The sequence below is a fragment of the Benincasa hispida genome, chromosome 2 (genome assembly GCF_027475165.1).
Source record: "Benincasa hispida cultivar pf3 chromosome 2, pf3_genome.v1.1, whole genome shotgun sequence".
Classification (NCBI taxonomy): domain Eukaryota; kingdom Viridiplantae; phylum Streptophyta; class Magnoliopsida; order Cucurbitales; family Cucurbitaceae; genus Benincasa; species Benincasa hispida.
In genome coordinates, this window is record NC_143479.1 from 55489461 (window position 1) to 55516750 (window position 27290).

The window sequence follows — 27290 nt, forward strand, 5'->3', positions numbered from 1 at the left end:
TAAAGTTCAAACTACATTAAATAGCCTCAAGACCTTAGTTTATTGGATTCAAGATTACAATTTCAATAACAGTTTTATCGAAAAAAACAAAACAGAATTTGTTTATTAATTTACAAACTACGAGTTTTAGGACATAAAATCCAACAAACTCCCACTTGGACTAAAACTCCTAGTGGAGTATCACAATGTTGAATTTAAGTGAGAAACATATGAGTACAATAAACATATGAATACAATAAACTAGGGCATATACCCAAAAGTTCTCCCACTTGTCCTAGTTTACAAACTTCTAGACCTAGATTCTATAGGTGACCTTCAAACACTTTAGCCGTGAGGACCTTTGTAAAAGGATCAGCAATGTTTTGCTCAGAAGATATCTGGGTTACTACATCATCTCCACGATGTACAACCTCCCAGATCAGATGGTATTTGCGCTTAATATGCTTGCCACGCTTGTGGCTTCTTGGTTCTCTTGAATTTGCAACTGCACCACTATTATCACAATATAGGGTGATAGTCAGATGCATATTTGGAACAACTTCCAATCTGTCAAGAATTTTCTCAACCATACTGCTTCCTTTGTTGCTTCACATGCAACTACATATTCACCTTCCATTGTGGAGTCCACAATACAGTTTTGCTTCACACTTCTCCACCCTACTGCTCCTCCATTCAGAATGAAAACTGATCCCGATGTAGATTTTCTTGCATCTTTATCGGTTTGAAAATCAGAGTCAGTGTATCCAGTAAGGATCAAATCCTTAGTACCATATACGAGCATGTAGTTCCTCGTTCTCCTAAGATACTTGAGGATATTCTTAACAGCAGTCCAATGATCATATCCAGGATTGGACTGATACCTACTGACTATCCCTACTGCGTAGCATATGTTAGGTCTAGTACATAACATTGCATACATCAGGATCCCTACTGCGGAAGCATAGGGAATGCGTCTCATATCCTCAACCTCTTGAGGTGTCTTAGGACATTGATCCTTTGACAAATGAATTCCATATCTGTAAGGTAACAGACCTCTTTTGGAATTTTGCATCTTATACCTAGACAACATTTTGTCTATATAAGTTGCTTGAGACATGGCTAGTGTTCTATTCTTGCGGTTCTAAATAATCTGAATCTCGAGAACATACTGCGCATTTCCTAAATCTTTCATTTGAAACTACGTTGCTAGCCATTTCTTGATGTTAGTTAGGTAACCTACTTCATTCCCAATGAGTAGAATATCATCAACATATAAAACTAATAACGCTATAGTAGAATTGACGATCTTCTTGTAAAAACAAGGCTCGTCAACATTCTATACAAAGCCATAAGATTTGATCGTGATCAAATCTTATATTCCAAGATCTAGAAGCTTGTTTCAACCCATCAATGGATTTTTTAAGCTTACAAACCTTTTGTTCTTGACCCTGTGCAATAAACCTCTCTGATTGAGCCATATAGATACTCTCTTCAAGATCGTCATTTAGAAAGGCTGTCTTGACATCCATCTGCCAAATTTCATAATCATAAATGGTGGTAATGGATAAGAGTATTCTAATCGACTTAAGCATGGCAACAGGAGAGAAAGTTTCTTCATAGTCCACTCTCTCTCTCTGGGTATAACCCTTTGCCACAAGTCGAGCCTTAAAAGTCTGTACTTTACCGGCTTGGTCTCGTTTTCTCTTGTAGATCCACTTACAACCAATTGGTTTTACATCATTTGGTTGATCTACAAGTTTCCAGACAGAATTGAAGTACATAGACTCCATTTCGAGATCCATGGCTTTGATCCACTGAACACAGTCCATATCTTTCATCGCCTGTTTATAGGTCGATGGATCCTCTATGCCGTCATCAGGTATGACAACTTGTGTTTCTGTTAAACCCAAGTAACAATTAGGCTGATAAACAACCCTCCCACTACGTCGAGGCATTCTCAACTCTTGAGAAGGATGTGACTGACCAGATGTACTAGTTTTATCTACTACTTTAGGATGAACTAGCTCTATCTATAGCGTTTTTGGAAATTTCATTCAATACTAGTCTACTGTGAGGTTGATGACTTCTTATATGGTCTTCCTCTAAGAATGTGGAATTTTTCGATACAAATCCTTATTCTCTTGAGGATCGTAAAATAGACCATCTTTTGTTTCTTTTGGATAACCTACAAATAGGCATAGTTTTGAACGACGTTCCAATTTTTTAGGATTTTGCACCAACACGTGTGTTAGGCATCCCCAAATCCTAAAGTGACGTAAACTGCCTTTACACTCTTTCCATAGCTCATAAGGTGTTTTTGAAACACTTTTAGAGGGAACATTATTCAAAATATACATAGCAGTCTCTAATGCATGTCCCCAAAAGGAATCAGGTAATTCAGCAAAGCTCATCATTGAACAAACCATATCCAACAAGGTTATGTTTCTTCTTTCAGATACCCCGTTCTGCTGAGCCATATTAGGTGTAGAGAGTTGTGACTTGATTCCGTGTTCTATCATATAGTCCTGGAATCTTAAGTCTATGTACTCCCCACCTTGATCTAATCGTAGTGTCTTAATTGTTCTACCTAACTGGTTCTCAACCTCAACCTTATATTCTTTGAACTTTTCAAAAGAATCAGACTTGTGATGCATTAGGTAAATATGACCATACCTTGAATAATCATCAATAAAACTGATGAAATATTCATATCCACCTCGAGCTTTGACATTCATCAGTCCACAGAGGTCCGAATGTACGAGCTCTAAGGGTATTGTGGCTCTAAGACCTTTTCCAGTAAAAGATCTCTTAGTCATTTTTCCCTCAAAACAAAACTCACATAGAGGTAAAGAATTGTCTTCTAACTGATTTAGGAGTCCATTCTTAACCAATCTCTCAATCCTTTTGAGATTTATGTGGCTAAGTCTTAGGTGTCATAGATAGGCATTAGAAGAAACTTTTTGTCTTTTATTCTGAGTTTCGGCTGTTCTAAACATCTCAGTATTTAAGACAAATTTTGCTTTAGTTGGTCTTAACTTATATAAGTTGTTTTCAAGTATAGCAGAACAAATTTGAATACCTTTTCTGAAAATGAACACTTCATTAGCTTTAAAAGATATTTTATACTTTTTTTCCAATATACATGTGATAGATATTAAATTCTTTCTCATTTTAGGAGCATAAAAAACAACTTTAAGTATGATATATCTATCATTGAAAAACAACTTCAAGTCTCCCACTGCTTCGGCCGAGACAACCTCTCTTGTTCCAACCTTGAAGGTGATCTTGCCTTCTTCAAGCTTTTTCCAGGAACTAGTTTCCTGAAAAAAGAAGCAAATATGATTAGTGGCTCCTGAATCCAATATCCAGGTTGAGGTATCATACTCCACTAAACATGTTTCAGCAACAAGTAAATCATATTTACCTTGTGCTTCTTTCGAGGCAGAGGCCTGAAGACATTCCTTAGTTAAGACAAATCTCAGGTCATCTATTACTAGTGTTGAATTCAAATTGTTTTTCCATGTTAAGTAGTTATCTCCGTTTAGTTTCTCGGAAGCTAAGAATTGATCTAAAGAGCTAGTCATGCTGAAAAGAAAAACATATCATTTTTTGTAAAAACATTAATCTTTTAAATCCAATCAAGTTTAGCAAAAAAAACTAATAATGTACCCTTCATTATTATATTTTGCAACGATATTTCAATGGTTTAGAATAACCTTCACCGAGGGGTGATCGACTATTCCTCCATTGAACCAAGACTATCTTGACTAGATACTATCACAGAATAACTCTTATCCCTATAGTAACTTAGTTATCGCTACTTTGGTCAAGATTTACTAACACTTAGTAATTCTCGTAAGTGTGACCCTCCATTTTCAGACCTCAAAGATCGGAATCATTATGCTCCCGAAGTTGGAAAGATAAGAATGAAAACGGACCTGAGAGACCCTATTAATTTCTAGAGTTCGTGGAGTTCCAAATCCTATAATACAGCCCTCCGATTGGTAAGGTCGCTCCAGGGCAGACATGCAGGAGCATTATAGGAATCTCACGGTGCGACTTAATGGAAGAGACCGTAGGATGTGTTGACACACTTCCTTCTCCCACTTACTATGAACAACTTCTCCTATTCACCTTGGTATTGACTCATGCAAACAATCTCCCAATGGAGTCCACTCCCAGGGCAGCCCAAAGCCAAGCATGAATCTCACGGTGTAAACTCTTAGGGACGTTAGAGCTAAAAGTACATTACTTCTCTCCAGCTGAAGTGTTCTAGACGGTTAGGGTATAAAATACTTAGTGATACATTTTGGCTAACTAAACATATCCTAAGTCTAGGTGATTCATCCGAGTATAACTTTTATACTGGATTTTTAACCTAAGATGTCTAGGTGATAAACAAATTTTATTACCTCACACCGCCCACGCATGCTCATAAAACCGGTTTAACCTAACTCAGACGTCGGCTCGATCTCCAAGTAGTAAGTGTTCCGTGAACCGTCAACTTAAAAACCTTCAACCTTAGTCATTTTATCTGACTTTTTGCCAAGATCATGTCGGGTGAGTTTTCTTGTAACTTCGATTTTACAAGATATCAACCTATTTTTTATGAAAATTGAGATTGCTCGATGGTTAACCCTAAATGAGCATGCATCTTATCTGTATTATAGATTTTAGAAGTCTAGGTTATTTTATAATAATTATAAAATAAATTATAACAATTATAACCCTAGAGTATTCATCTATAACATGCTTCCTTCAATCAAACATGCTTTAATATAACACTTATATTAAAACTAAGCATGCATAGTATACATTTTATAACATTTATAAGATATAACAAATGCATGTCACATGCTTTTCCTATGGTGAGGTTTTAAAACTATATGGCATACTATATGCACACATAATCATACAACATTATACATCACATGCATAATAGGTAAACAACACTAAAGTGGACCGATTTTGGTATTAAAAACAAACAAATAACTAATTTATTACAAAAATCAGCAACCAGCTTCCCAAAACCAGCTTTAAACACTTTAAACCATCTGTAACCGCTCAGAAACCACTCGAACCGACCCAAAAACACCAAAAACTAAGTTGAATCGACCAAACCGGCTCAACTAGACAGGTCCAGACCGTTTGGACCGACTGGTCAACGGAACGCGGGGCAGGTCGGGTCGACGGAAAGCGCGGGTCGCAGAGGCGGGAGGCAAGTGGGTCGCAGGTCGCGGGCACGATCGGATACTTTGTTGACAGCTGGCGCACAAAGCAGCTTTGAATCGGGTCGCACGAAGCGGAGCGACGGACGCGTAGTCGGTTCCGGACGGGACAGGCGTGCAAAGCCAGGCGCGAGTACGGGGTTACTCTGAACCGGGTCAGATCTCGGGTCTGGGAGCACTTCTCGGGTCTGTGATCAATTTTTCTCCAATTTTGTTGTTGTCCTCTCTCCCGGAATCAAGAAATTACAACCTAATTTCAACTCTAATGACTCCAAAAAAATTACATACCCTTTTTCATACATTAACGCTCATAAATATGTGAGCAATTACAAATTTACACAAGAAATTTAAAGAAAAACAATGCCAAAATCATAATAAATCCACTTTAGTTCATATTTCATTCAACCTTTGAATAGAAAGGAAAAAAACCACCCACCAAAAGCAATTGAGCGTAATTAAAGTATGCTCTGATACCACATGATGGAACACGAGACATACGCAGCGGAAAAAGGACCTAATTACACTCTAATTGCTTTTAATTTAAAGGAAATAAGCATGCAAATGGAGGAAAAAACAGTAAATTAACTTACATTTGAAGCTCCCGAAAATCGCTTTTTCTCGCTGAATCTCGACCTGAGCTCTTTCGGACCACCACTAAAGTTGACCTACTATCCTCTGGACTTAGAACCGAATTGTGGAACTCGGTGGATGAAGAACACGAGAGAGAGAAAGAAATGGAAAAGAAGATGGAATTTTTTGGTTTTGGGTTTTTATTTTTCCAGCAAAAGTTTAGAAAATAATTTTGCCAAAAAGGCCAAAAGTTTTTAATCCATAATTTAAAGCCCATTTTATAGAAGAAAACCATGCAACAATTGCATGAAACAAATCCATAAAAACCCAATACCTATAATCCACTATCTAAGTGGGCTTAGTGTCTCCACTATAAGCCAACACCTAGTCCACTATTTTGTTAGTGGAATTATCCAACAAAAGTTTGGATTTTCCCACTAAATAGTCATTTTGTCAAAGTCAAACTTTGACCAAAAAGTCAATATTTTGACTTTTTATGATTTTTCCCATGTTGACTAATTTTGACCTTTCGAGCATGAATACTCATTCATTTTCTCGAAATTCAAATCACATTTGAATATAAGGTCGGTCAAATTTTGAGTTTTCAAAGTCAAAATGTCAACTCTTTGACTTTTTACATCTTTGACCATTTCCATTATTTTCGAGATTCCAAATATGAACATATTCATATTCTTGATATTTAAATCACATTTAAATATTAAAGTTATCTCTAAACTGAAAACCGACTACTATATCACATATACTTGTCTGTTTCTCTCTCTTCACCTAATTCGAACAATTCAAATTATTCTATCATACTGTTATAAGTTTATTCCATATAAGCTAGTAGGGGAACCTAATAGATCTATAGATCATGGGCTCCAACGATCCGAGATTAGCTGGCTAAACTCTTTAGATGGAGCTAATCAACATTCGTTAACTAATGGGTCATTCCACTATAGTCTCATAGTTGCACTCCCCTCACTATAGATATATTTATGTCCATTTGATATAATCATGATTAGTAAGCTAATCCTTCACAAGTTGTTTGTAATCTCGACTGGGTCATAAAAACCATTTTACCCCCGAGACTACATCTTATTCCTTAAATTCCACTGATCCTCTAATGAATAATTGGTTTAAGGTCCAACCTATAATCGGAATCCCTTTCGGGCCAAGGAGAGGGTGGGGTCCCTTGTTCAAGACCTAGATTTAGTACTAAAGGGAACGACCTATCTACTAACCCTATAATAGGTAGGAGTGAATTCCGTCTTGCACCCTATGTTCCTAGCTATCCACCCGATCTTACCCCTGAAATGGGAGGCTTATTGAGCCAGCGATGATGAACTGCCCTCACCTATATAGATCTAAGGATAATTCTGAGTGAATAGGAGTTCATGGTTAGCTCAGGATTAAGATTAAGTTACCTAGGTCATCAATTAACGAAGTAGTCAGTTTTATATATAAAACGGCATTTAGAACGTAAAAAGTGACTATTTCATGGTTCAGTCTTATGCAAACTCATTGCATAGGATGCCCCCACTCACATATCTTTATATGAACGATTCAGGATCACATCGTTTGTACTAACTACAAAGTGGGCTGCATCCATAGTGTCCCCAGAATAAGGCGCCCATCCTTATTCATATACTATAGACCATTTTGGCTATATATTTGAACTTGATCCACATTTATGTCACTACATAAAGTTCAAACTACATTAAATAGCCTCAGGACCTTAGTTTATTGGATTCAAGATTATAATTTCAATAACAGTTTTATTGAAAAAAACAAAACAGAATATGTTTATTAATTTTCAAACTACGAGTTTTAGGACATAAAATCCAACAAGTTCCTCTTCCAGAGTCCATCTTGGTTGCAGTGGAAACATTTCCCCTTAGCAACTTGTGGACGCCTACTTGGGGCGACAGGCGGTGGGTTAGCAGGTGCCTTCCCTTTTCCTTTACCACCCTTTTTCTTCTTCCCCTTTGCAGAGTTAGAATTAGAAGGTGCAGACTTTGTTCATGAGGTCGAACCTCTATGGAACATCCTAGAGGATGAAGCAACATTTGCCTCACCTTTCTGCCTCTTCTTACTTTTCAGTAAAGATTTGTATGTCTGCAACTCGTTGAGAAGAGTTGTAAGGTTATATTTCACTTTGTTAAGAATCATATTATTAACAAAGTGTAAGAAGCTCTCCGATAAAGAATGCAGGATTATGCTAACCTGACTGCCTTCATCGATGGTAGACCTATTCAACTCCGCCACATTAAAGTGGACCATCATGTTTAGCACATGTTCACGAACAGAGGTGCCTTCTTCCATTTTGGAGTTGAATATGTATTTAAGAGCCTTATGCATAAGCTGTTCAAACGGTTGTCCAAACATCCCCCGTAGGGACTCCATGATCTCATGCGCTGAGACCATAGGCTCATGTTTCTTGGCCAAGACTTCGGAAAGGCTTGCCAAGATGCAGACTCGGGCCTTTTCATTCGCCCTTGTCCATTGCTCGTATGCCTCCCGAACATTTCGAGTGGCATTAGGAGCTAGAATAGGAGGACAAGCCTCCGTGAGAGCGAACATGAGATCCTCGATGATCAGGATCATCGTGATCATGTGTTTCCATGTTGTGAAATTATCGCTGGTAAGTTTTTTGGCACTTAGTAATGCCAACGTGGCTATTGCCATTTTGAAAAAGTTGCTGAAAATACAAACAAAACTTTATTAGAATTTGCTAAACCACTTTTAAACCAATCAGTTTTGAAAAACAGTTTCAAGTACCCTAAATTATAGACTTCTATTTTGCAATGATGCCCCAGTGAGGTAGGACAAACATCACCGATGGGGTGATCAATTGCCCCTTCACTAGGATGAGACATTCTCAACCATTAGGAAAAACTAACTCTTGGAACTTGACCTAATAACCACCATTTTGGGTCCAGAATCGTTAACCTTTAACTATTCTGCGTAAGTGTAACCCCTAGCTTTCAGTGCCAGAATCCTGCCCTAATAAGCCCACCGTAGGGAAGAAGCGAATTAGGATAAGAGACTAAGTTACCTTATCCTCTTATAGGAGATCGAATAAAGAAACGTGCAAAACTACCATCCTTTAGGGGAATACTCCTAGGGTGCCTCAAGGCAATACACAATAACTTTATTCAACCTAACGAGGGAGACCGAGGGATATGCTATCGCACTTCCCGCTTCCACTTACTATGAACACTCTCTCCATCCACCTTGATATTGAACTACCCAAACACCATCCGTTAGGGGACACGCCAAAGGTGCCACGAGGCCGAGGGTAGATCTCACGGTGTGGACTATTTAGGAGAAACATGAAAGGTTTAAGTGAAGCTCTTATGCCCTAAGTACCTCCTACTGAATGTTCTACCTAGGGATTCATTAACCTAGACAATCCGGCTACTAATTTTAGTCTAAGCCATCTTCTTAAACTCTGCTCATAAACAACGTTTGTCTATGAAATATGAACAAGTTCAAGTAGTCACATTTAAACACTTTAATGGGCTATCCTTAACTTGCATGCATGCATCAAATCTATCTAATTCACCTTTCCAGGTAAGTTTTCTGGTAGGGTTGTTACGTTTCTGTCAACCTAAATACCCTAGCCTAGACAGAACCCGCCTTAGCCAAAAGGTCCCTTATAGATAGATTTGCTACACTTTAACCTTTTATTAGCCAATTTAATCCTATTAAACTAATTAAAAGTTTAAAGCCTTAGGGTTGCGAATCGTATTAGAACCGTGATCTTAGGTCTATGTGATCCAAGTTTTAAACATTTTAAAACCATAAATTAAACATATGTGAGCATGCATGTCTTTCTTATTTCTTTTAGTTCTAATTTCTTTTTAACTTTTAAAAAGAACCAACTAAAACCATTGCGCATAACGAGTCATTTATAACATTTATAAAATAACCTATGTGTCATGCTTCATGCAATTTACGGTCATTACTATATATAACTTTTATATAATGCATAACAACCAAGCAAATATGCTATCATTCACCATTATACTATAACAATTATAATATAAAGATGATGCATGTCAATGCTTTTTATGCATGCATAAATATAACTTTTATATTATATGATGCATGAGCATGCTCTTACATAATTAAAACCATGCTTCTCTAAATTATAACAATTACAATAAAGAGATGATGCATGACCATTGCATAACCTAAGGTGGAATTTACTATATGTGCATACCATATGACATATAAAAAACATACATCGCATGTAATAAATAAAGGATTAGTGGACCGGGATGAGCCTTTACAAAAACCGGAATGAAAAAACCCTATCTATTACATTTTTCATCGAGCAAACCGGTTCACAGGCGAACCGAGTCTTAAACCGCCAGGAAACTCCATCGTGTAGTAAACGCAATAGGTAGACGATCGTTCAGCACGCACTAGACGATAGAAGCATAATTAAACAATCACATAGATGACGACGAGCTGCGAAGCCTGACCGTCTATGCGATCGTGTAGTGCGAAGATAGGTAAATGATTTACCATGCGTTACTAAGTGATCATTTAGTCAGTTACTAAGCGATGAAGCTTGCTAACCTAAACGGTCATTCAGTGCGCGCACACGTTAAACAATACGCGAGCATCTCATTGTCTAACTGATGTGTGCAACCAGGTAAACGATTTACCTTGCGTTACTAAGCGATCGTTTAGTCAGTTACTAAGCGATGAAGCTTGCTGACCTAAACGATCGTCCAGCGTGCACGCGTTAAACGATACGCGAGCATCTCATCGTCTACACGATGCGTGCAACCAGGTAAACGATTTACCTTGCGTTACTAAGTGATCATTTAATCAGTTACTAAGCGATGAAGCTTGCTGACCTAAACGATCGTCTAGTGCGCGCGCGTTAAGCGATCCGCGAGCATCTCATTGTCTACACGACGTGATACTCAGCGATCGCTTACCCGATCATCAAAATGATACGATCAACTTTTGATCGCATACCCCATCGTTTAATCGATGCGTTCAACAGCGATCGCGTACTCCATCAACTTTACAATGCGATCAACAGCGTTCGCGTACCACATCTTCTGCACGATGTGATCAACCCTAGATCGCCTCCTTCCTCGAAGAAATGCAATGCTTGCCCAGATCTTCATCACCGAACGACTCAAAACTTCAAACAAACTTTGAAAACAGACTCGACAACGATTATTAATGCCCAAAAACGCAGGGGCCTTTACAAACAACCGCAAATGTAAAAGGATTTAAATCAAACCGAGGCTAATCATCCTAAAAACATTCATTAATCCGCACATCCACAGCAAATTTAACCATTAAACAGTGTAGAAATGCACCCACCAAGAACGTAAATGTCATTTCGTTGCAACAGATGAAATCGTAGTATCAGAACCTGTCTCTGATACCAATTGAAGGATCGCTTACCAAAGAGTTCCATGAGCACGTTCGGATCGCTCCGATCTCACATGACCGAAATACATATTATACATTTAAACGCACAGTTATGTAAACAAATCTTAATTAAGGGCATGCTATGAACAACAAAATAACAAGGGAAAGAGTGCCATACCAGTTGAAGACAATCTTCAAATTCGGAACTCAAAGCAGTGGAACCCTCCACCCGATCAACCAATGCCCAGCAGCAGCGTCGACTACAGCAGCACGAACAACCGCACGAACATGAACACCACAGGGACGACACCACCAGAAAAGAGCCTCGGGTATTCTTGGAGTGAGAACCCAAAGCGTGGTCTTTGGTGAATTTGGTAGAGGAAGGAGGAAAACCAGATCGTGTAGGCGATAAGCAAATGGGAGGGAAAAAAGCGCTATCGCATAGCACGATGCTTATCGTTTAGGAGACACTACATAATCGTGTAGGTTTTACTGAACGATCGTTTAGGAAATGGTATACAATCGTTTAGCAAAGACGGCACACTATACAATCGTTTAGAGAAGCTATGCGATCGTGTAGGAATTAGTGTGCAATCGTTTAGGCGCGAGGAGGACGATCGTTTAGGCGGAGAGGAGCTATCGTATAGTCTCTCGATTTTCTTAAGCGATCGTTTTCTTTTCTACCAACGCACGCTCTTCTATTTCTTTTAGACGATTGACCAACAATTCAAAAATTGAAACAATTTCATTTTTATTTCATTGGTTACAATAACCGACACATTCCACTAACCCACGTCCAAACGTGGTTTTTGGATTAATTATCATATAATTAACCAACTAATTAATTAATAAATATAATCATATTACATTTTTAACCTATAGTTTGATATCACATATCTACTATGGTATTTTCTCCCCTACTTGATATAAATCATATTTATATCTAATTTCCTCCAAAATATAATCAAATCTAGATGGCCTCTCATTACCAACAATTGAAGTACCGCTCAATTCTGAATTCAATCTTGCTGGATTAGTGCGGTCATTGTTTAATGATAATGTTGATGGTACAGTGTTGGTAGACAATGGAATATTATCCTCTTCCTGACGAAACTGATATGATTCCTCGTATTGTTTGTCCACAGCCGTATCATCATAACTCATATTTTCAAACCCCATTCCAATATTTTCGTCCTGATTAGATTTCAATATTACAACTATCTGAAGTCTACTAAGCTCTTATCGCAAAAGAAGGAAGCGAACATCATCATCATTCCTTATGCATTGTGGAGGGGCTTCAAATTCAAGCTTATATTTAACTTTTAGTAGAAGATCAAACTCTGAAGAACTAACATTTGTAACCTTGTAAATGCGAGATTTAAGTTCTTCATACTTCAATGTATGAGGCACAACGATTCTTGTCAACTGTCCCCCAATATACGAACTTTCATTCTCATTCCAATCACCTCCATATCGAATAAGTAGACACTTATCTGTCATCCTACAAAGCAAGAGAACATTTGTCATTAAGTTGTACAAGCAATTGAAGTATACTCTCTCTCTCAATCTCGCTCTCTCTCAAAATCTCGCTCTCTCTCGTAATCTCGCTCTCTCTCTTACTCTTACTCTTACTCTTACTCTTACTCTTACTCTTACTCTTCCTCTTTCTTACTCTCTCCCAATACAAAATTTCGTAATGCTACCTTTCCAGAAATAACACAGCAAAAATAATTAAACAGACTCAAAATAATGAAACACCTTTCTTAAAAAGTTGTTCCGTTCTGAAAAAGCCTCATCTTGGAAATTCCCGTTTGAAAAATCTCCGTTCAACAAAACATCGTCGAAAACCAGAGAAGTAGTCACCTTTGAAATAGAGTTTAGAGTTTAAAGAAATCACCATTATATTGTGTTTAGGTATTATTGATTTGATTTGAGGCTTCCGTCATGAAAATTGTCAAATCATTCGTACACTGATGAGCAAGCACATCAAACCAAGGAATTTCAAGCAAGAGCGAAAACGTTAATCAGACGAGAGCGAGATTTACCTCGTGAAGCTGGTGTAAGGGCAATTTACGTAATTTGGTATGGCGATGATGTCAATAGAGGGTCAATTGACATTATTTTTTAAAAATTGGTCATTTGACATTTTGAACCAAAAAATTGGGTCATCCGTACAAATTTTAAAAAAAATGAACAATCAAAGAATAAACAAAATTTTAAAATTTAACCTTGATGTTTTTCATAGATTAATGTATTTCACAAGATTCATTTCGGGGAGAAAAATAAGCCAAGTAAGGGAAGTGAACCCTTTCCTTCGCACTTCATAAACTGGTCGGAATTTCTACGGCGGTGCCGGTAGACGAGAGAGTTGAAGGCGTAACACCGTTCGCCGGAATCGGAGAAAAATGGGCGCCGGCGAGGAGCACCAACAGGAGCCATCGCTCGAGAATGTAAGCGCAGCATCTTCTATATCGGCAATTGCAGAGGATTTGCAGCGCACGGTTGTTCAATCGAAGGATTCTGCAATTCGCTCTGCTCGTTCTCTCCAAGAGGCCTCTTCCTCCCATATCCGTTCCTTCCAGGTTGCGTCTCTTGTGAACTTTTATAGTCCATTATCATTTCGCATACTGGCATGTATTTATGTTGCACTCTCATTAGATATCTTTAGAGTTAATAATCTGCATTGGTTAAGTTGTTCGATCGAAATCAATTCTGCTGTGAAATGCTCGTCATACTGAAAACCAAATTTTCGTAGGAAGACTTGATTTTACTGGCATTAATGGGAATTTGAGAATATCTCGTTTGATCATTATTCAGCGGAAGTTTCCACTTTATGTGGGATTTGTGAGAAAGGACAAATGCTCAATCTATTAGAGAGAACGATCGATAACTATGTGGAATTGGATAAATGGTTGAAACGAAATTAAGATGGAACGGAGAAGCAAATTATTATACTAATTGATTGGTTGGTTGTGTAAAGAAAGATGAAAGGCTTTGAGATTATAAGACAATTTAGACTTTTTTCTCTAACTCCTACACTTGACCCAAAACTTCCACGGATCCACTTACTTTCACGGAATTTCTGGTAAGTGATAAAGGGGATCATGAAAAACATTGAAGTGCTCTTTTGAATTATGGACTCTGGAGATCCCTATTTATTTCTGACGCTATTGTCAAATCAAAAGTTAAAGAAAAAAATGTAGAAAATAAATTTATGTGGTTTCATATCTTCCTGGCTTTTCTGTGCTTCTGATCCTGATCCGCCCCTTTTTGGTTCTGCTGAAATCTGAGGATAGTTGCATCAGTTTGCTGCTTTCTCTGTGATGCACATGATATTTACCATACAACATAATCCCCCTCACTTTTAAGAAAGAATTCTGGTGCTACGATTGGAAGGTCGAAAGTTCCTAGATTCATGGAAATGTTGGTCGATCACAATGCAATCATGATATCAAATGAATTATTGCTTTTTTGAAGACCAACTAGATTCAAGATGGTCAAGAAAGGATTTAATTTTACAGATTCAATTTGAGGAATGAGGTTGATGTCCTATCAAGATAAGAAATACACAGGTTAATGAAGGAGTAACAAAAATCTAACAATTCATCTATGGTGATGGGTATTGATAACTGTTTAGTTTTTGTGTTTGATATCATATGTCTCATTAGTTGCTTGAGCAGTGATCCCGTTGCTCTTTGTCATACTCTTGATGATTGTGTATGGATGATTAATTTTATGCTCGTTTATGAATTTTGAAATTAACATATTATTACTGATTGTTCAGATGTTAAATTTATAATTTTTGGTATTTGTTCTTTCCTTCTCATCTTATAATCCTTTTTGAGAAGAATGCAATCATTTTTCAGGATTTTGTACCCCGAGCAACATCACAATTCAAAACTCACGAAGATGCTTTTTTCCGCAAAGTTAAAGGTCTCTTTTTATGTTTCTTGTTCTCCGATTATCTGCATGCTTTAGAAATTCAGCAAAGTCAATATTGGCTTGACAGGAATATTGTCCTAGTCCTTCTTGTTGAAATTAGTTACAAAGTGAATTGGAACTATGTAGTATGTATTGTAATAAGAGGGTTTTTAGAGGAGTGAAGCAATTTGTGAGAGAGGTGTGGTCCCTTATTTGATTTCATACCTTGTTTCGGGTTTCCATTTACAAATGGAAACAAATGTGGTTATGCCAGCCAGGTAATTTTGGGGGATAAGGAAACAAGCTTTTTGTTAGTTTAGTTTAGATCTACCACCAAACTTTATGGTCGATTATCTTGTAAACTTTTCACTAAACTAATGAAAAGTTTGTTTCCTTTTCCCCCAAAAATTGCCCAGAGGTAATCTTGAGGCAAGGATTTCCCAAGAAGATAAACTTATTCTTATTCTTCCAGTGTCACAGTAGGCATTGTTATTTTGGATTTTGTAATCAACTCAGCTTGTGGTGGTTTTTCGTTAGCTCCCAATGGAAGGGTTCTATATATTATTATTATTATTTTGAATTAAAAAAGTCATATCTTTTCTTACAAAGTAAGAAGAGAAGTTTTATTTTAGTTTTGCCTCTGTATTTATTAATGCTATCATATTTATTTATGTTATGACATCACTGTGTAGATGAGTTTAAGATAGCGAGAGAACACCCAGCTGCTACGATTGGAGTTGCTGTTACAGCTGGCCTTCTCATTATGCGAGGTATGGATTAAATATTTATTTGGCATGGTTTTCCTGTTCAATTTTCCTGTTTATCTATCAAGGAAGTGGTTTAGTATCATGTCATCTTCGTCATGTTGCAAATTGAGTCGATTATTTTATTTGGCATCAATTGGATAAATACATTTAGATGAGTTTGTTGAAATTTGCTCATCAAAATGATTTTAGATTGAATTCATTTGTTTGCATAATCAGAAGAGAGTCATGTAGTATAGGCTTGAACAGGAAAAGAGAGCGACGAAAAAGAACCACGAGAACTTGGTCTATTAGCCAAGCTCATGTCCTATATGGTTTGGGATTCGAGTTATCAAGACTCTTGTGTCATGTGTGGCAACATGATCAGGAGTTTCCTATTATCAAGACTCAGAGACTCATTCAGGATGGTGCAGTGCTGTTTGTAATTTTAGTTCAGTTAGAATCCCATGGTTCTTCGTTGCTACCTAAACACTGAATTTATTGTCTCCTCTAAAGTCTCTCTCTCTCTCTTAATTTTTTTTTTTCTTTTTAAGAAGAAATTTTTTCTTTTTGGTTACATATGCAGTGTTATTCACACTTGGGAAAAAAATTCCAACATATTATTGTTATTTGCCTGCATGGAATTGCGTTGATTATATTTGCATTTGATCCTTTCCTTCTTTGTTTTTTTCCCCCTTCTATTTTTGTGTATGTAAAGTTAGCCTTAATTTTTTAAGGAATGCTCTTTTATGTAGGGCCAAGAAGATTTCTGTTTCGTCATACGTTGGGTCGATTTCAAACTGAAGAGGTTCTTGCCTTATTTATTTTCTTAACCATCAACTTGGATTATGAATGATTTGTTGATGTATCCATTCTCATTGTATGTATGCCTATTGGGCTGGAGTTTGGAATAATCTGCGTTTTGACAGCACTCTGGACTAGTTCATTATTTTCCTTTGCTCTGCACTGTATTTCTCTAGTTGATTATTGTTAATTGTTTCATTATTGTGTTCCTTTGAGCAGGCAAGTTTCTTAAAGGCTGAGAAGCTTGTAAAGGAGTTGAACCTTTCAGTGGACCTGATGAAGAAGGAGAGCAAAAAACTACTTGAGAGGGCTGCTCTAGCTGAAAAGGATATGAAATACGGCCACAATGAGCTGATGTAGAAACATTGTAGTAGTGAAAAGATAGAAAAGTTTGTTACTACTAGATTCTATGGATCTGACTATTTTAATATACAGGAATGCTGGAAGTCAAATTCAACATCTTTCAAGGTCAATTTACAGGGCTGAAGCCCAAGCTACAGGTATGTATATTGATGTATGAAACTCTATAGTTGTCTTAGTTTCTACTTTATGGTTCTGCTTAAGAGACTTTTATTTGGTCCTGAACCTTTTCTTTCTTTACTCTTGTTCAATTTCTTCTTGTTAATTTGATAGTCCAACCGTCTTAAATTATAGACATGAGTCACATAAGGTTGAATTGGATATTGAGATATTTCCCTATCATTGTAAATATTTTGACAGGTTTGTGCAGAGGGGGCAATGGAAGTATAGATCTTCTGAGATAGTATTCTAGATCTCATAGTGTTGCATCTTATTGATAATATATATCTTTGGCATCGATTTTTAGGATCTAAGGTTCATCTTTCTTATATCTTCATCTATAGTACGAAAACCTGTGGCCCTTTTGCAGTAGTTGTACTATTCATGGGGTGGGCTGCAACCACATCATTCAATCCTTGATCATTAGGCTTTGGAAGGTAAAAAAAATTCTGGACAATGGGAGGTTTGTTGGCTTGTTTTCTTTCAAGGTTCATTTGCTTGTCTTTGGGAGGACAAATAACATTGATTTCAGCCAAAGGTCCTACATTCTCGTGCATGACCTTCAAAAGTGTTTCCCTCGGGGAGGAAAGCATATTCTGATTTCCGTTTCTGGTGTGTTCTTAATGCACCCAATAATAAGTGACCAAAAAGGAAGCCTTCTTGAGGTAGCCCAAGGCAAGAGCTTTGGCCAATTACCCTATTTACATCCAAGATCCGGCAGTACTGTTAAGAAACTCCACTTTCTCCGTCTGTGAGCTTGGTCTCTAGTTATCCAAATTTAGGGGAGGGCTATGCCACTCTGAGGTCTTCAAATCCCTCACCAGTGAGCTTTCAAAAGTCCCTTTTATCCATATGTGAGCTTGGCCCCAAAGGCTTCAAGGAAACCTAACTGCACAAGATGCAGCCCTTATCATGAATTGATGTACGTAGAAAGACCCTCCCCCCTCGCTTGGGTGGGGGATGATAAACACCTTAAGTTTGAAAACTCACTGCGACAAAGAATATGATTTAGATTCTTTAGTCACACTCTTACAACGAACGCACAAATGTGGCCCGATCACGATGGTCAAAAAACTCAAGTAGAGGCTGTCAGACAAAGATCTTGATCTACTTTAAAATTTTATCCTTTTACTACGAAGAGAGAAAATATCAACTGCGTAATCATGAGATCTTCTCTAAAGCTATGAGAAAGCCTAGTTCTACTTCAGATGACTATCCAATTTTGCTTTCAATTATTTATCCTTCTTAGGAACAATGACTTCTAAATTTCAAAATATTTGGTTGCAGCACCCTTTCATTATAGTTGATTCTAAAGCTTGATGGAATAAGTTTTTGGGCTCTTAACTTCTTTCAAAGAATAGTTTAATTGAAGACTTGTAGATTCTTGTGATAAAGAAAAATGCAGGGATTTTGTCGAGAAAAAGACTTGAAGGAAACCTTTGAAATTTAAGCTTGCAAATAATGAAAAGGAAGAGTAGTTCGAGCTTGTTTTGTTATTTGAAGAGTTTCGTATTGATCAACATAGTTTCTTTTTCAGTTTGTAATCTCCTTAAACTGATCTTCAATTCAAAGGGAGAATTCTTATAACCTGGTTGTAAGGTTTTGTTTTTAACAGACCAAAACCTGTCAAAGGGGGACTGTGAGCAATGAACTATTGTTGTCCGATAAACAAATGCTGTACTCTACTTGATTCATCTATCTCCAATACCAGTGCCATCTGCTTTGTGTCTGCATGACTAGTTCAAGCTATTTTGTTCTTGGTTACTCTGTTTAGTTAGTTCTGTCAAGTGGAAAATAATAATTAGATTATTATGAAGTATTTAGATTGTAAATTATTTCTAATGCTGTACGACAACATTCAGAACTAATAGTATAATGCGGACAAAAATGGTTGTTTATATTGCCACTTTGTTTCTGTCTGGCATCTGTGATGGGCAGATAGATATAATGACGGGGTTTGATCAGTGGTTGATTGAGACTTGAAACTTGAAAGTATTGAAATAGAAAAGGGAAGAAAGGGAAAACGCACCGTTTATGTGGAAAACCCTAGATCAGGGAGAAAAAACCACGATATAGGAGTTCTTATTAATTTTTCACATCTTTACAGGGTACAACAGAGCCAAATAAATAACTAAGACACACACTAAAAATAGTAGAGAATAACAAATGACTAGAATGCCCTTAGGACAAAATACACTACTTTCAACACTCCCCCTTAAGTTGGGATGTAAATATCAATGAGACCCAACTTGCTAACAGAGGCGTCAAAGCTTTGTCTTAGTAACCCTTTGGTGAGAATGTCAACAACCTGTTGACTTGAAGGAATGTAGAAAATACAAATACTGCCATTATCTAGCTTTTCCTTAATAAAGTGTCTGTCTATCTCCACATGCTTAGTCCTGTCGTGTTGCAATACTTATAGTTGCCTTGTTATCACAGTAGAGTTTCATCGGAGCATCACAATCTTGGTGAAGGTCAGACAAGACTTTCTTCAACCATATCTCCTCGCATATGCTCAAATTCATAGTCCTGTATTCCGTTTCAACACTACTTCTAGCAACGACGCTTTATTTCTTACTCTGCCAAGTAATTAGATTATCCCACACAAAGGTACAGTATCCTGACGTTGATTTTCTGTTTGTAATGGATCCTGCCCAATCTGAGTCAGTGTATGCCTCAATGCACCTCCCATCATGTTTCCTAAACATTAAGCCCTTTCTTGGAGTGGACTTTAAATACCTCAATATTCGAGTGACTGCCTCCATATGTTCCTCACAAGGAGCCTACATAAACTGACTAACCACACTAACGGCATAGGAAATATCAGGTTTAGTTTGAGACAAGTAAATTAATTTTCCCACTAGACACTGATATCTCTCTTTATTAACAGGAACTTTGTTGACAAAATCTCCCAACTTGATTGACTTCAACAGGTGTATCAATAGGTTTACATCCAGTCATCTCGGTTTCCTTCAACAGATCCAGAGTATATTTTTGCTATGACACATATATTCCCTCTTTCGACTCGCCACTTCCATTCCAAGGAAATATCTCAAGCTTCCTAGGTCTTTAATCTCGAACTCATCTGTCATTTTCTGCTTTAGTCTAACAATCTCAACCTTATCATCCCTCGATAGAATGATGTCATCAACATACACAATTAAAGCTGCCACCTTCCCAGATGCTGACCTTTTTGTAAATAAGGTATGATCAAAATGCTCCTGAATGAACCCTTGGGACTTAACGAAGGTGGTGAACTATCAAACCACGCCCTTGGAGACTGATTTTTTAATTTTACAGACTCGATGATCAAACTGAGCTTTGAATCCAGGAGGAGGGCTCATGTAAACCTCTTCTTCTAACTCACCATTTAAGAATGCGTTCTTTACATCAAGTTGATGGAGAGGCCAGTCTTTGTTAACTGCCATTGAGAGGAGCACATGAATTGTATTTAGTTTTGCCACTGGAGAGAAGGTTTCTGAGTAATCAACCCCATAAATCTGAGTAAACCCGTAGCAACCAGTCTGGCCTTGTATCTATACAGAGTTCCATCAGCTTTGTATTTAACCGTGAACACCCATTCGCATCCAACGGTTTTATGACCTCTAGGGAGAGTTACACGGTCCCACGTTTTATTAGTTTCCAGGGCTCTCATTTCTTCCATAACGGCAGCCTTCCACTCAGGAACTTCCATAGCCATATGCACATCAGTTGGTATTACTGCAGTATCTAGGTTAGTAATGAAGGCCTTAAACCCAGACGACAAGTTACTATACGAAAGTGCTATACATGGAATACTTGGTACACGATCTAGTCCCTTTCGTAAAGCAATGGGAATGTCAAGAGAAGCATCATACTCCCTGGTTTTTCCTGGTTTCTCACTAGACTGGTGATCACCTTTGCTTAGTTGTGGCAAGTCCTTCCTTTCCCCTGACGACTCACCACTACCTGCGGTCTCGCCTTTGTCTGAACCAATCTCATCCTTTTTAGTCATATCACCTTCAACACAGCCATTATCATCAGAAACAATATCAGGAATAAACGTACCTTAAGCTGGTGCCGGTTCTGAGTCATAGCCAGTACTCGATGATACAACAGGAGATGTCATTTCCTTTCTAAGATTCTTCCTTTAGTATGTCTTCCAGGGTACCTGTTTCGTAGGGAGGACTGTATCATCTGTGAGAAAGACCGGGTCATTGGTGGGAAGGATAGGATCATTTGTAGGGTCAGTATTATTTGTGGGAAGGACCGGGTCTTTTGTGGGAAGAGGAGGATCAAGATTAGAGAGAATATCCAAAGGAATAGAATATATGGATGAGTTAGGCTCTTCACTATCACTACTCTCCCCCTAAAGAGGACTAACAGTAAAGAAGGGTTTATCCTCAAGGAACGTCACATCCATAGAGACAAAATATTTTCTCGAGGATGGGTGATAGCATTTATAGCTCCGCTGGTGAAGAGCGTATCCGACAAAGACGCACTTCTGAGCACGAGGAGCAAATTTAGTTTGTTGAGGACCATGACTATGGACAAAGACAGTACATTCAAACACTCGAAAAGGAACTTCTTGAATGAGACGCATGGAAGTATAAGACTCCTTGAAACATTTAAGTGGTGTTTGGAATGTAAGAACGTGAGAGGGCATCCGATTGATGAGGTGGGCTGCAGTAAGAACGGCATCCCCTCATAAATACGAAGGGAGAGACACAGGGAGCATAAGTGACCGGGCAACTTCAATGAGGTGACGGTTTTTCCATTCCGCCACCCCATTCTGTTAGGGAGTATAGGCACATAAATTTAGATGGACAATGCCCTTCGAAGTTAAGAACTCACAAAGAGTGTTATTGACGAATTCCCGCCCATTGTCACTTCGAAAAATGGCAATCTTGGTATTAAACTATGTCTCAACCGTAGAATAGAACTGTTGGAACACATATGTTACTTCTGACTTGTCTGTGAGAAGAAATACCCACGTAAGGCGGGTGTGGTCATCAATAAATGTTACAAACTATCGCTTGCCGGTCAAAGTAGTAATATTTGAAGGACCCCAAACATCACTATGAATCAAATGGAAAGGATGGGAAGGTTTGTAAGGCTGAGAAGGATAAGTAACTTAGTGTCGTTTCGCACGTATACATACATCACAAGATAAAGCAGAAACGTCTATACTATGAAATAAGTGGAGAAATAAATATTTCATATACTGAAAATTCGGATGACCGAGATGAAAATGCCATAATAAATAGTTTTTTTCAGAAATTGTAAATGAAGATAATAAACTAGTACTAGAACAACTCCTAGAGACAGCATCGTCATAAAGGAAATAGAGTCCCCTATTATGCTGGGTTGTGCCAATCGTCATCCCCGAGCTCAAGTCTTGAAACAAAGCAATATCTTGTGAGAAAATAACTCTGTAGTTTAAATCCCTAGTTATTTTACTGATAGACAGCAAGTTGTAGGAAGTTTTCGGGACGTGCAACACATTTTGTAAGACCAACCTTTGGAAGGGAGATAGGTGACCTATCCTTGCAACGGGACAAAGGATCCATCTGCAATTCGAATTCTCTCATCACCAGCAAGCGGAAGGTAAGAGAGAAATTGGTCAAATGAACTAGTTAGGTGATTTGTTACTCCAGAGTCCAATATCCAAGATTCTTTCCCCTCAATAAGGAAACTAAAGGATTGAGAGGTACCTGATTGGACAATAGTACCGATTCCAACGGTACTTGGATCAGTTTGGTTAGGCACTTGAGACTGTGATGCAACATCAGTGGAGTCACTTACAAGAGCTCGGCCAGATTTTGTCTTGTCATTCGATGGGCGACGTTTGTCATTCGGAGGTTTACCATGTAGTCCAACATTGATCCTTCATGTGCCACGGCTTTTTGCAATGTTCGCAGATCAGAGGGATTTTACTGTTCTGCTTATCACTATCAGACCCGGACAACTTTTCACCAGAGGCAGCAAAATCAATAGAATTGGGACCAAAATTGTTCATGGCACTCGATCGATCTTCCTCCAATCGGACTTTCGAATTGACTTCCATGAGGGAAGGGACCGGCCTATGTCCCAGTATTCTTTTACGGATTGCATCAAATTTGGTGTTCAGACCAGCAAGAAAATCGTAGACACGATCGATCTCCTCCAGTTTTGTATGTTGTACTCCACCACACGGACAATCCCAGAGGATTTTCCGACATAAGTCCATTTCTTGCCATATCAAAGACAACTTGGTAAAATAGGATGTAACGTCCATGGTCCCTTGTTTGCACTCATGGACTGTTTCCGCAAGGTGTATAACCGTGACACATTCTATCGCTTAGAGTATAATTTCTGGACAGCATCCCAAATGTCCCGAGCGGTTGCAGCATACAGGAGAGGTTTGCCTATCTGCGGTTCAATACTGTTAATTAACACTGAGCGAAGCAAGGAGTCTTCTCCTTTCCAAACACACTCTTGAGGATCACCTGGGCTTGGTCTTGGTATAGATACCCAAATTTGTGATGCCCTTCAAGGGCCATCTTAATTGATTGAGACCAGGAAAAGTAGCTCTGCCATTCAGTTTTTCTCCTGTAATATACCCTGCAAAATTTCCCACATACCTAGACAAAATATTCGTTGTGGGTAAAGCAGGAAAAGCATTTACCGGATTTTCTGTGTACATCGCAAGATGTGAAGATAATTCTGGGTTCACCGAGTTCGACTGGAGGTTTGTGGACATCCTGAGGGCTGCCCCGAGTGCTGCAATTTGCTGTTGGAGGCTATTAAATTGCGGCTAAACCACTATTGGGGAAAGACCCACTGAATTGGCAGTCTCAAGGTTGGCCGGAGTAGGCTGCACATGGCTGGTTGTCGTCGAACCAGTCGGTCGATACCCATTGTGGAATGACGATGATTCCCCCAACTCAGCAACGCACCACTGGATATCACCCATGTCCGTCCGATCAAGATGGTCGGAGTTCGGCCGATTGGGGCGAAGAACCAGCTGCCCAGTGGTCGTTTCGAGCAGATCTGGTGCCGTGGAGGTCCATCGCGCAGCGGCTAGAGTGGGCCAGGGAGCGGACGACTGTGGCTGGTGCGGACGGCTGAGACGATCGGCTGTGGAGTCGGCGCGGTCGAACCCAACTAGCACGGACATATTCGGCTGGTACGGCAGCTGTTGTTGCGACAGTGTCGTCTGACCAAGATGCGTCGGCGACTGGAAGATCTAACCGACTGGGAGATGCACCGTCCTGAGATAACGATCAACGACCACCTGTACAGCAAAGATGTGGATGTCCTCGGCAGCGGCTCCACTCGTTCCACCGACTGAATCGCTAACTCCGTTTGTCAATATAGGCTGAGAGCCTTGCAGTGGGTTTTCACTAATGACGGCTAGGGTTTCTTCAACCGGCTCTGATACCATATTGAAATAGAAAAGGGAAGAAAGGGAAAACACACAGTTTACGTGGAAAACCCTAGGTCAGGGAGAAAAAAACCACGATATAGGAGTTCTTATTAATTTTTCACATCTTTACAAGGTACAACAAAGCCAAATAAATAACTAAGGCACACACTAAAAATAGCAGAGAATAGCAAATGACTAAAACGTCCTTCGGGCAAAATACACTACTTTCAACAGAGAGTAAGAGTACACGTTAACATCACATCATGATGTTAGAGCACCAGTGATACATACATATGAGGGGAGGGGTAGAAAAGGAAAAGAGTTGGTTACGGGAGGGGAGCCGTTGTCGAGTGGGACTACAGACGGTTAGAGTAGGGAATATATGTAGTTGTACATGGGTAGTGGGTTATCTTGCTTTTGAAGTTAGTGTGGAGTCTTCTATCGAGAGTGGGAGGAAGATTAGGTTGTAATACCTTAGGGTATCTTGAATTCAGTAACAAGTTCTACTTGATTCCTATCACATGATTGCACATAATTTCTATGAAGTCCTTACATTTTTCGAATTCTGCAGATTTGATGGATGGGCTGCGGGAAATTTCTGGTAGGGACTCATTAAAACTTCGAGCAGAGGTCAGCCTGATACACTCATTTTTCCTTATCGTTGAGAGATGAATTTTATACTTGAACGGATGATTGAATCTTATGTTTAGTTAAATTTAATCCAATAATTTACTTCCATACATAATTTATGTTAGATTAGAAATTCAAATGTTTTTTTGACAAGGTAAAAAACCATAATTGAAAAATAGGTATGAAACCAACATAAATTTCAAAAACAAAAAAATAAAGATGAAGCCTCCGTGTGGTAACCATTTGACTTTTTGTTTTTTAAAATTAAGCTTATTAACACTCTTTTTACCCCTAAATTTCTTGCTTTATTATTTACTTTTTACCGATGTTATAAAAAATGCAAGCCAAAATTTGAAAACTAAAAAAAAAAAATTAAAAAACTTGTTTTTGTTTTTTGAATTTAGCTAAAAATTCAACTCTTTTACTTAAAAAAGATGTAAGACATGGTAAGAAATTAAGATGAAATAAACATAATTTTCAAAAACAAAAACCAAATGGTTACCAAACATGATTGAAATTTGTTTGGTATCAAACAGGATCTAAATTATAAAATTAGTAATTGAAATTTTAAGGGTGTGCCGATAGGTTAATTTAACATTCTCTAAGATGTTGAGATCTACTAAATACAAAATTAAAATTTCTGTCTAATAAAATCATAACGTTTCAATTTTGTCTAACAAATCTGTGAATTCTACGGATTTGATTTCACAACCACAAAAGTTGGGGGACTATCCAAATTTAATTCATGTCTCACATTCATCACTTTTTCTGTTTCCTATACTCCCAGGTAGCTTCGATGGCAACAATTTTGAAGCGTCAGAGGACTTTGCTTGAAAATAGGGCCATGAAAGTCTCTGACTTGGGGATTCCCCTATGATAAACTGGAAGATTTGAGGTATGGATTATGTAATTTGTTCCATGTTTGCTGATGCCTTTGACAATTTTGATGATTAAATAAGTTCCAAATGCTTGGGTCCGGATTAAGTTTATTAGTAAAAATAGAGTGATGAAATCCCTGTTGGAATCTTTTCATTTGCAAACTTTTCACATCGACACGTTTCATATATGATTTGTTCATGACTAAAGACCCTTTTGCTATGCTATGGTTAAAGATATGGATAAACGCCCCCACCCAATTCAACCCGAAATTGTATATGTAGAGTTGGGTTCCAAGTGCATTTAACATTTCTTTTGAACAAAATCTTAAGGTGAAAATACTTATTATTATATGGGTAGTTTTAGAAAGAAATGTCAAATTAATTTTTTTAAAAAAACAAACAAACAAACAACAATTTGGGGTAAAAATAAAAGGTATTGAGGGAGCGTTTGGAACAAATAATTGGTTGTTGTAGTTCTAAGTTATTATAGTTGGGTTATTATAGTTTGTGTTTGGAGTGTAGATTATTTTAATTTGGGTTATAATAGTATGCGTTTAAAATGTAAACTATTTTAGTTTGAGAAGAAAATAGTAAACACTAGTGAAGAATAAAAAAATGGTGAATGTAAAATAGTAAAAACTCTAGCAAATAATAAATATTGTAGTCAATTAGGGTTTTGAAATAGTGTTGACTGTAGTTAATTGGGGACTACAAAATAGTATTTACGATAGTAAGAGGTGGTCATTATAGTTTTAGGATAGTCTTTGTCCCAAATATTCTTCGATAAATTTGAAATAGGAAACTCATGATACATGAGTATTTCAATCCACATCACCTCATTCCATGTTGGTGATAGTACAAGTTTTCGTGGAACTCGTGTATGATGTCCCATTTTCTTGGAATTTTAGAACTCATGTACAATGTCCTGATTTTTCCCCTTTTTTGTGAATTTTCGTAGAACTTGTGGACAGTGCTCATGATTTCTCCCATTTCGTATAGTTCGTGGACAACATCCATGATTTTTTATTTTTGTGGCACCAGGTCATGTAATTTGTGTATGTAATACACAATTTACACCTAGATCGTGGACATGGTATATGATACTTCTATATCTTATATCACGTCCATGTTTCATCATGTTAATCCTATTTTTGTAATCCATTTTTTAAAAATAATTTTAAAAAAAATCTTTATTTTTTTTTACAATAAAAAAAATCTTATCATA

General features: G+C 37.9%; 1 protein-coding gene across 1 annotated transcript; it reads left to right on the forward strand.

Annotated features, from left to right (window-relative positions):
* Positions 1 to 13393: 13393 nt before the first annotated feature.
* LOC120071670 (chromosome-associated kinesin) lies at positions 13394 to 26272 on the forward strand. Its single transcript, XM_039024044.2, has 8 exons — positions 13394 to 13765; positions 15050 to 15116; positions 15797 to 15874; positions 16603 to 16655; positions 16871 to 17007; positions 17087 to 17151; positions 25129 to 25187; positions 25975 to 26272. The coding sequence occupies exons 1-8, from the start codon at positions 13589 to 13591 to the stop codon at positions 26062 to 26064; spliced, it is 726 nt and encodes a 241-aa protein (XP_038879972.1). The 5' UTR covers positions 13394 to 13588; the 3' UTR covers positions 26065 to 26272.
* The last annotated feature ends 1018 nt before the right edge of the window (positions 26273 to 27290 follow it).

Excerpts from the sequence above, each read along its gene's own strand:
- LOC120071670 (XM_039024044.2), top strand. The coding sequence starts at position 13,589 with ATGGGCGCCGGCGAGGAGCACCAACAGGAGCCATCGCTCGAGAATGTA. Across the intron at positions 15,875-16,602 it reads TGGCCTTCTCATTATGCGAG|GGCCAAGAAGATTTCTGTTT; the intron begins GTATGGATTAAA and ends TCTTTTATGTAG. Across the intron at positions 17,008-17,086 it reads TACGGCCACAATGAGCTGAT|GAATGCTGGAAGTCAAATTC; the intron begins GTAGAAACATTG and ends TTTAATATACAG.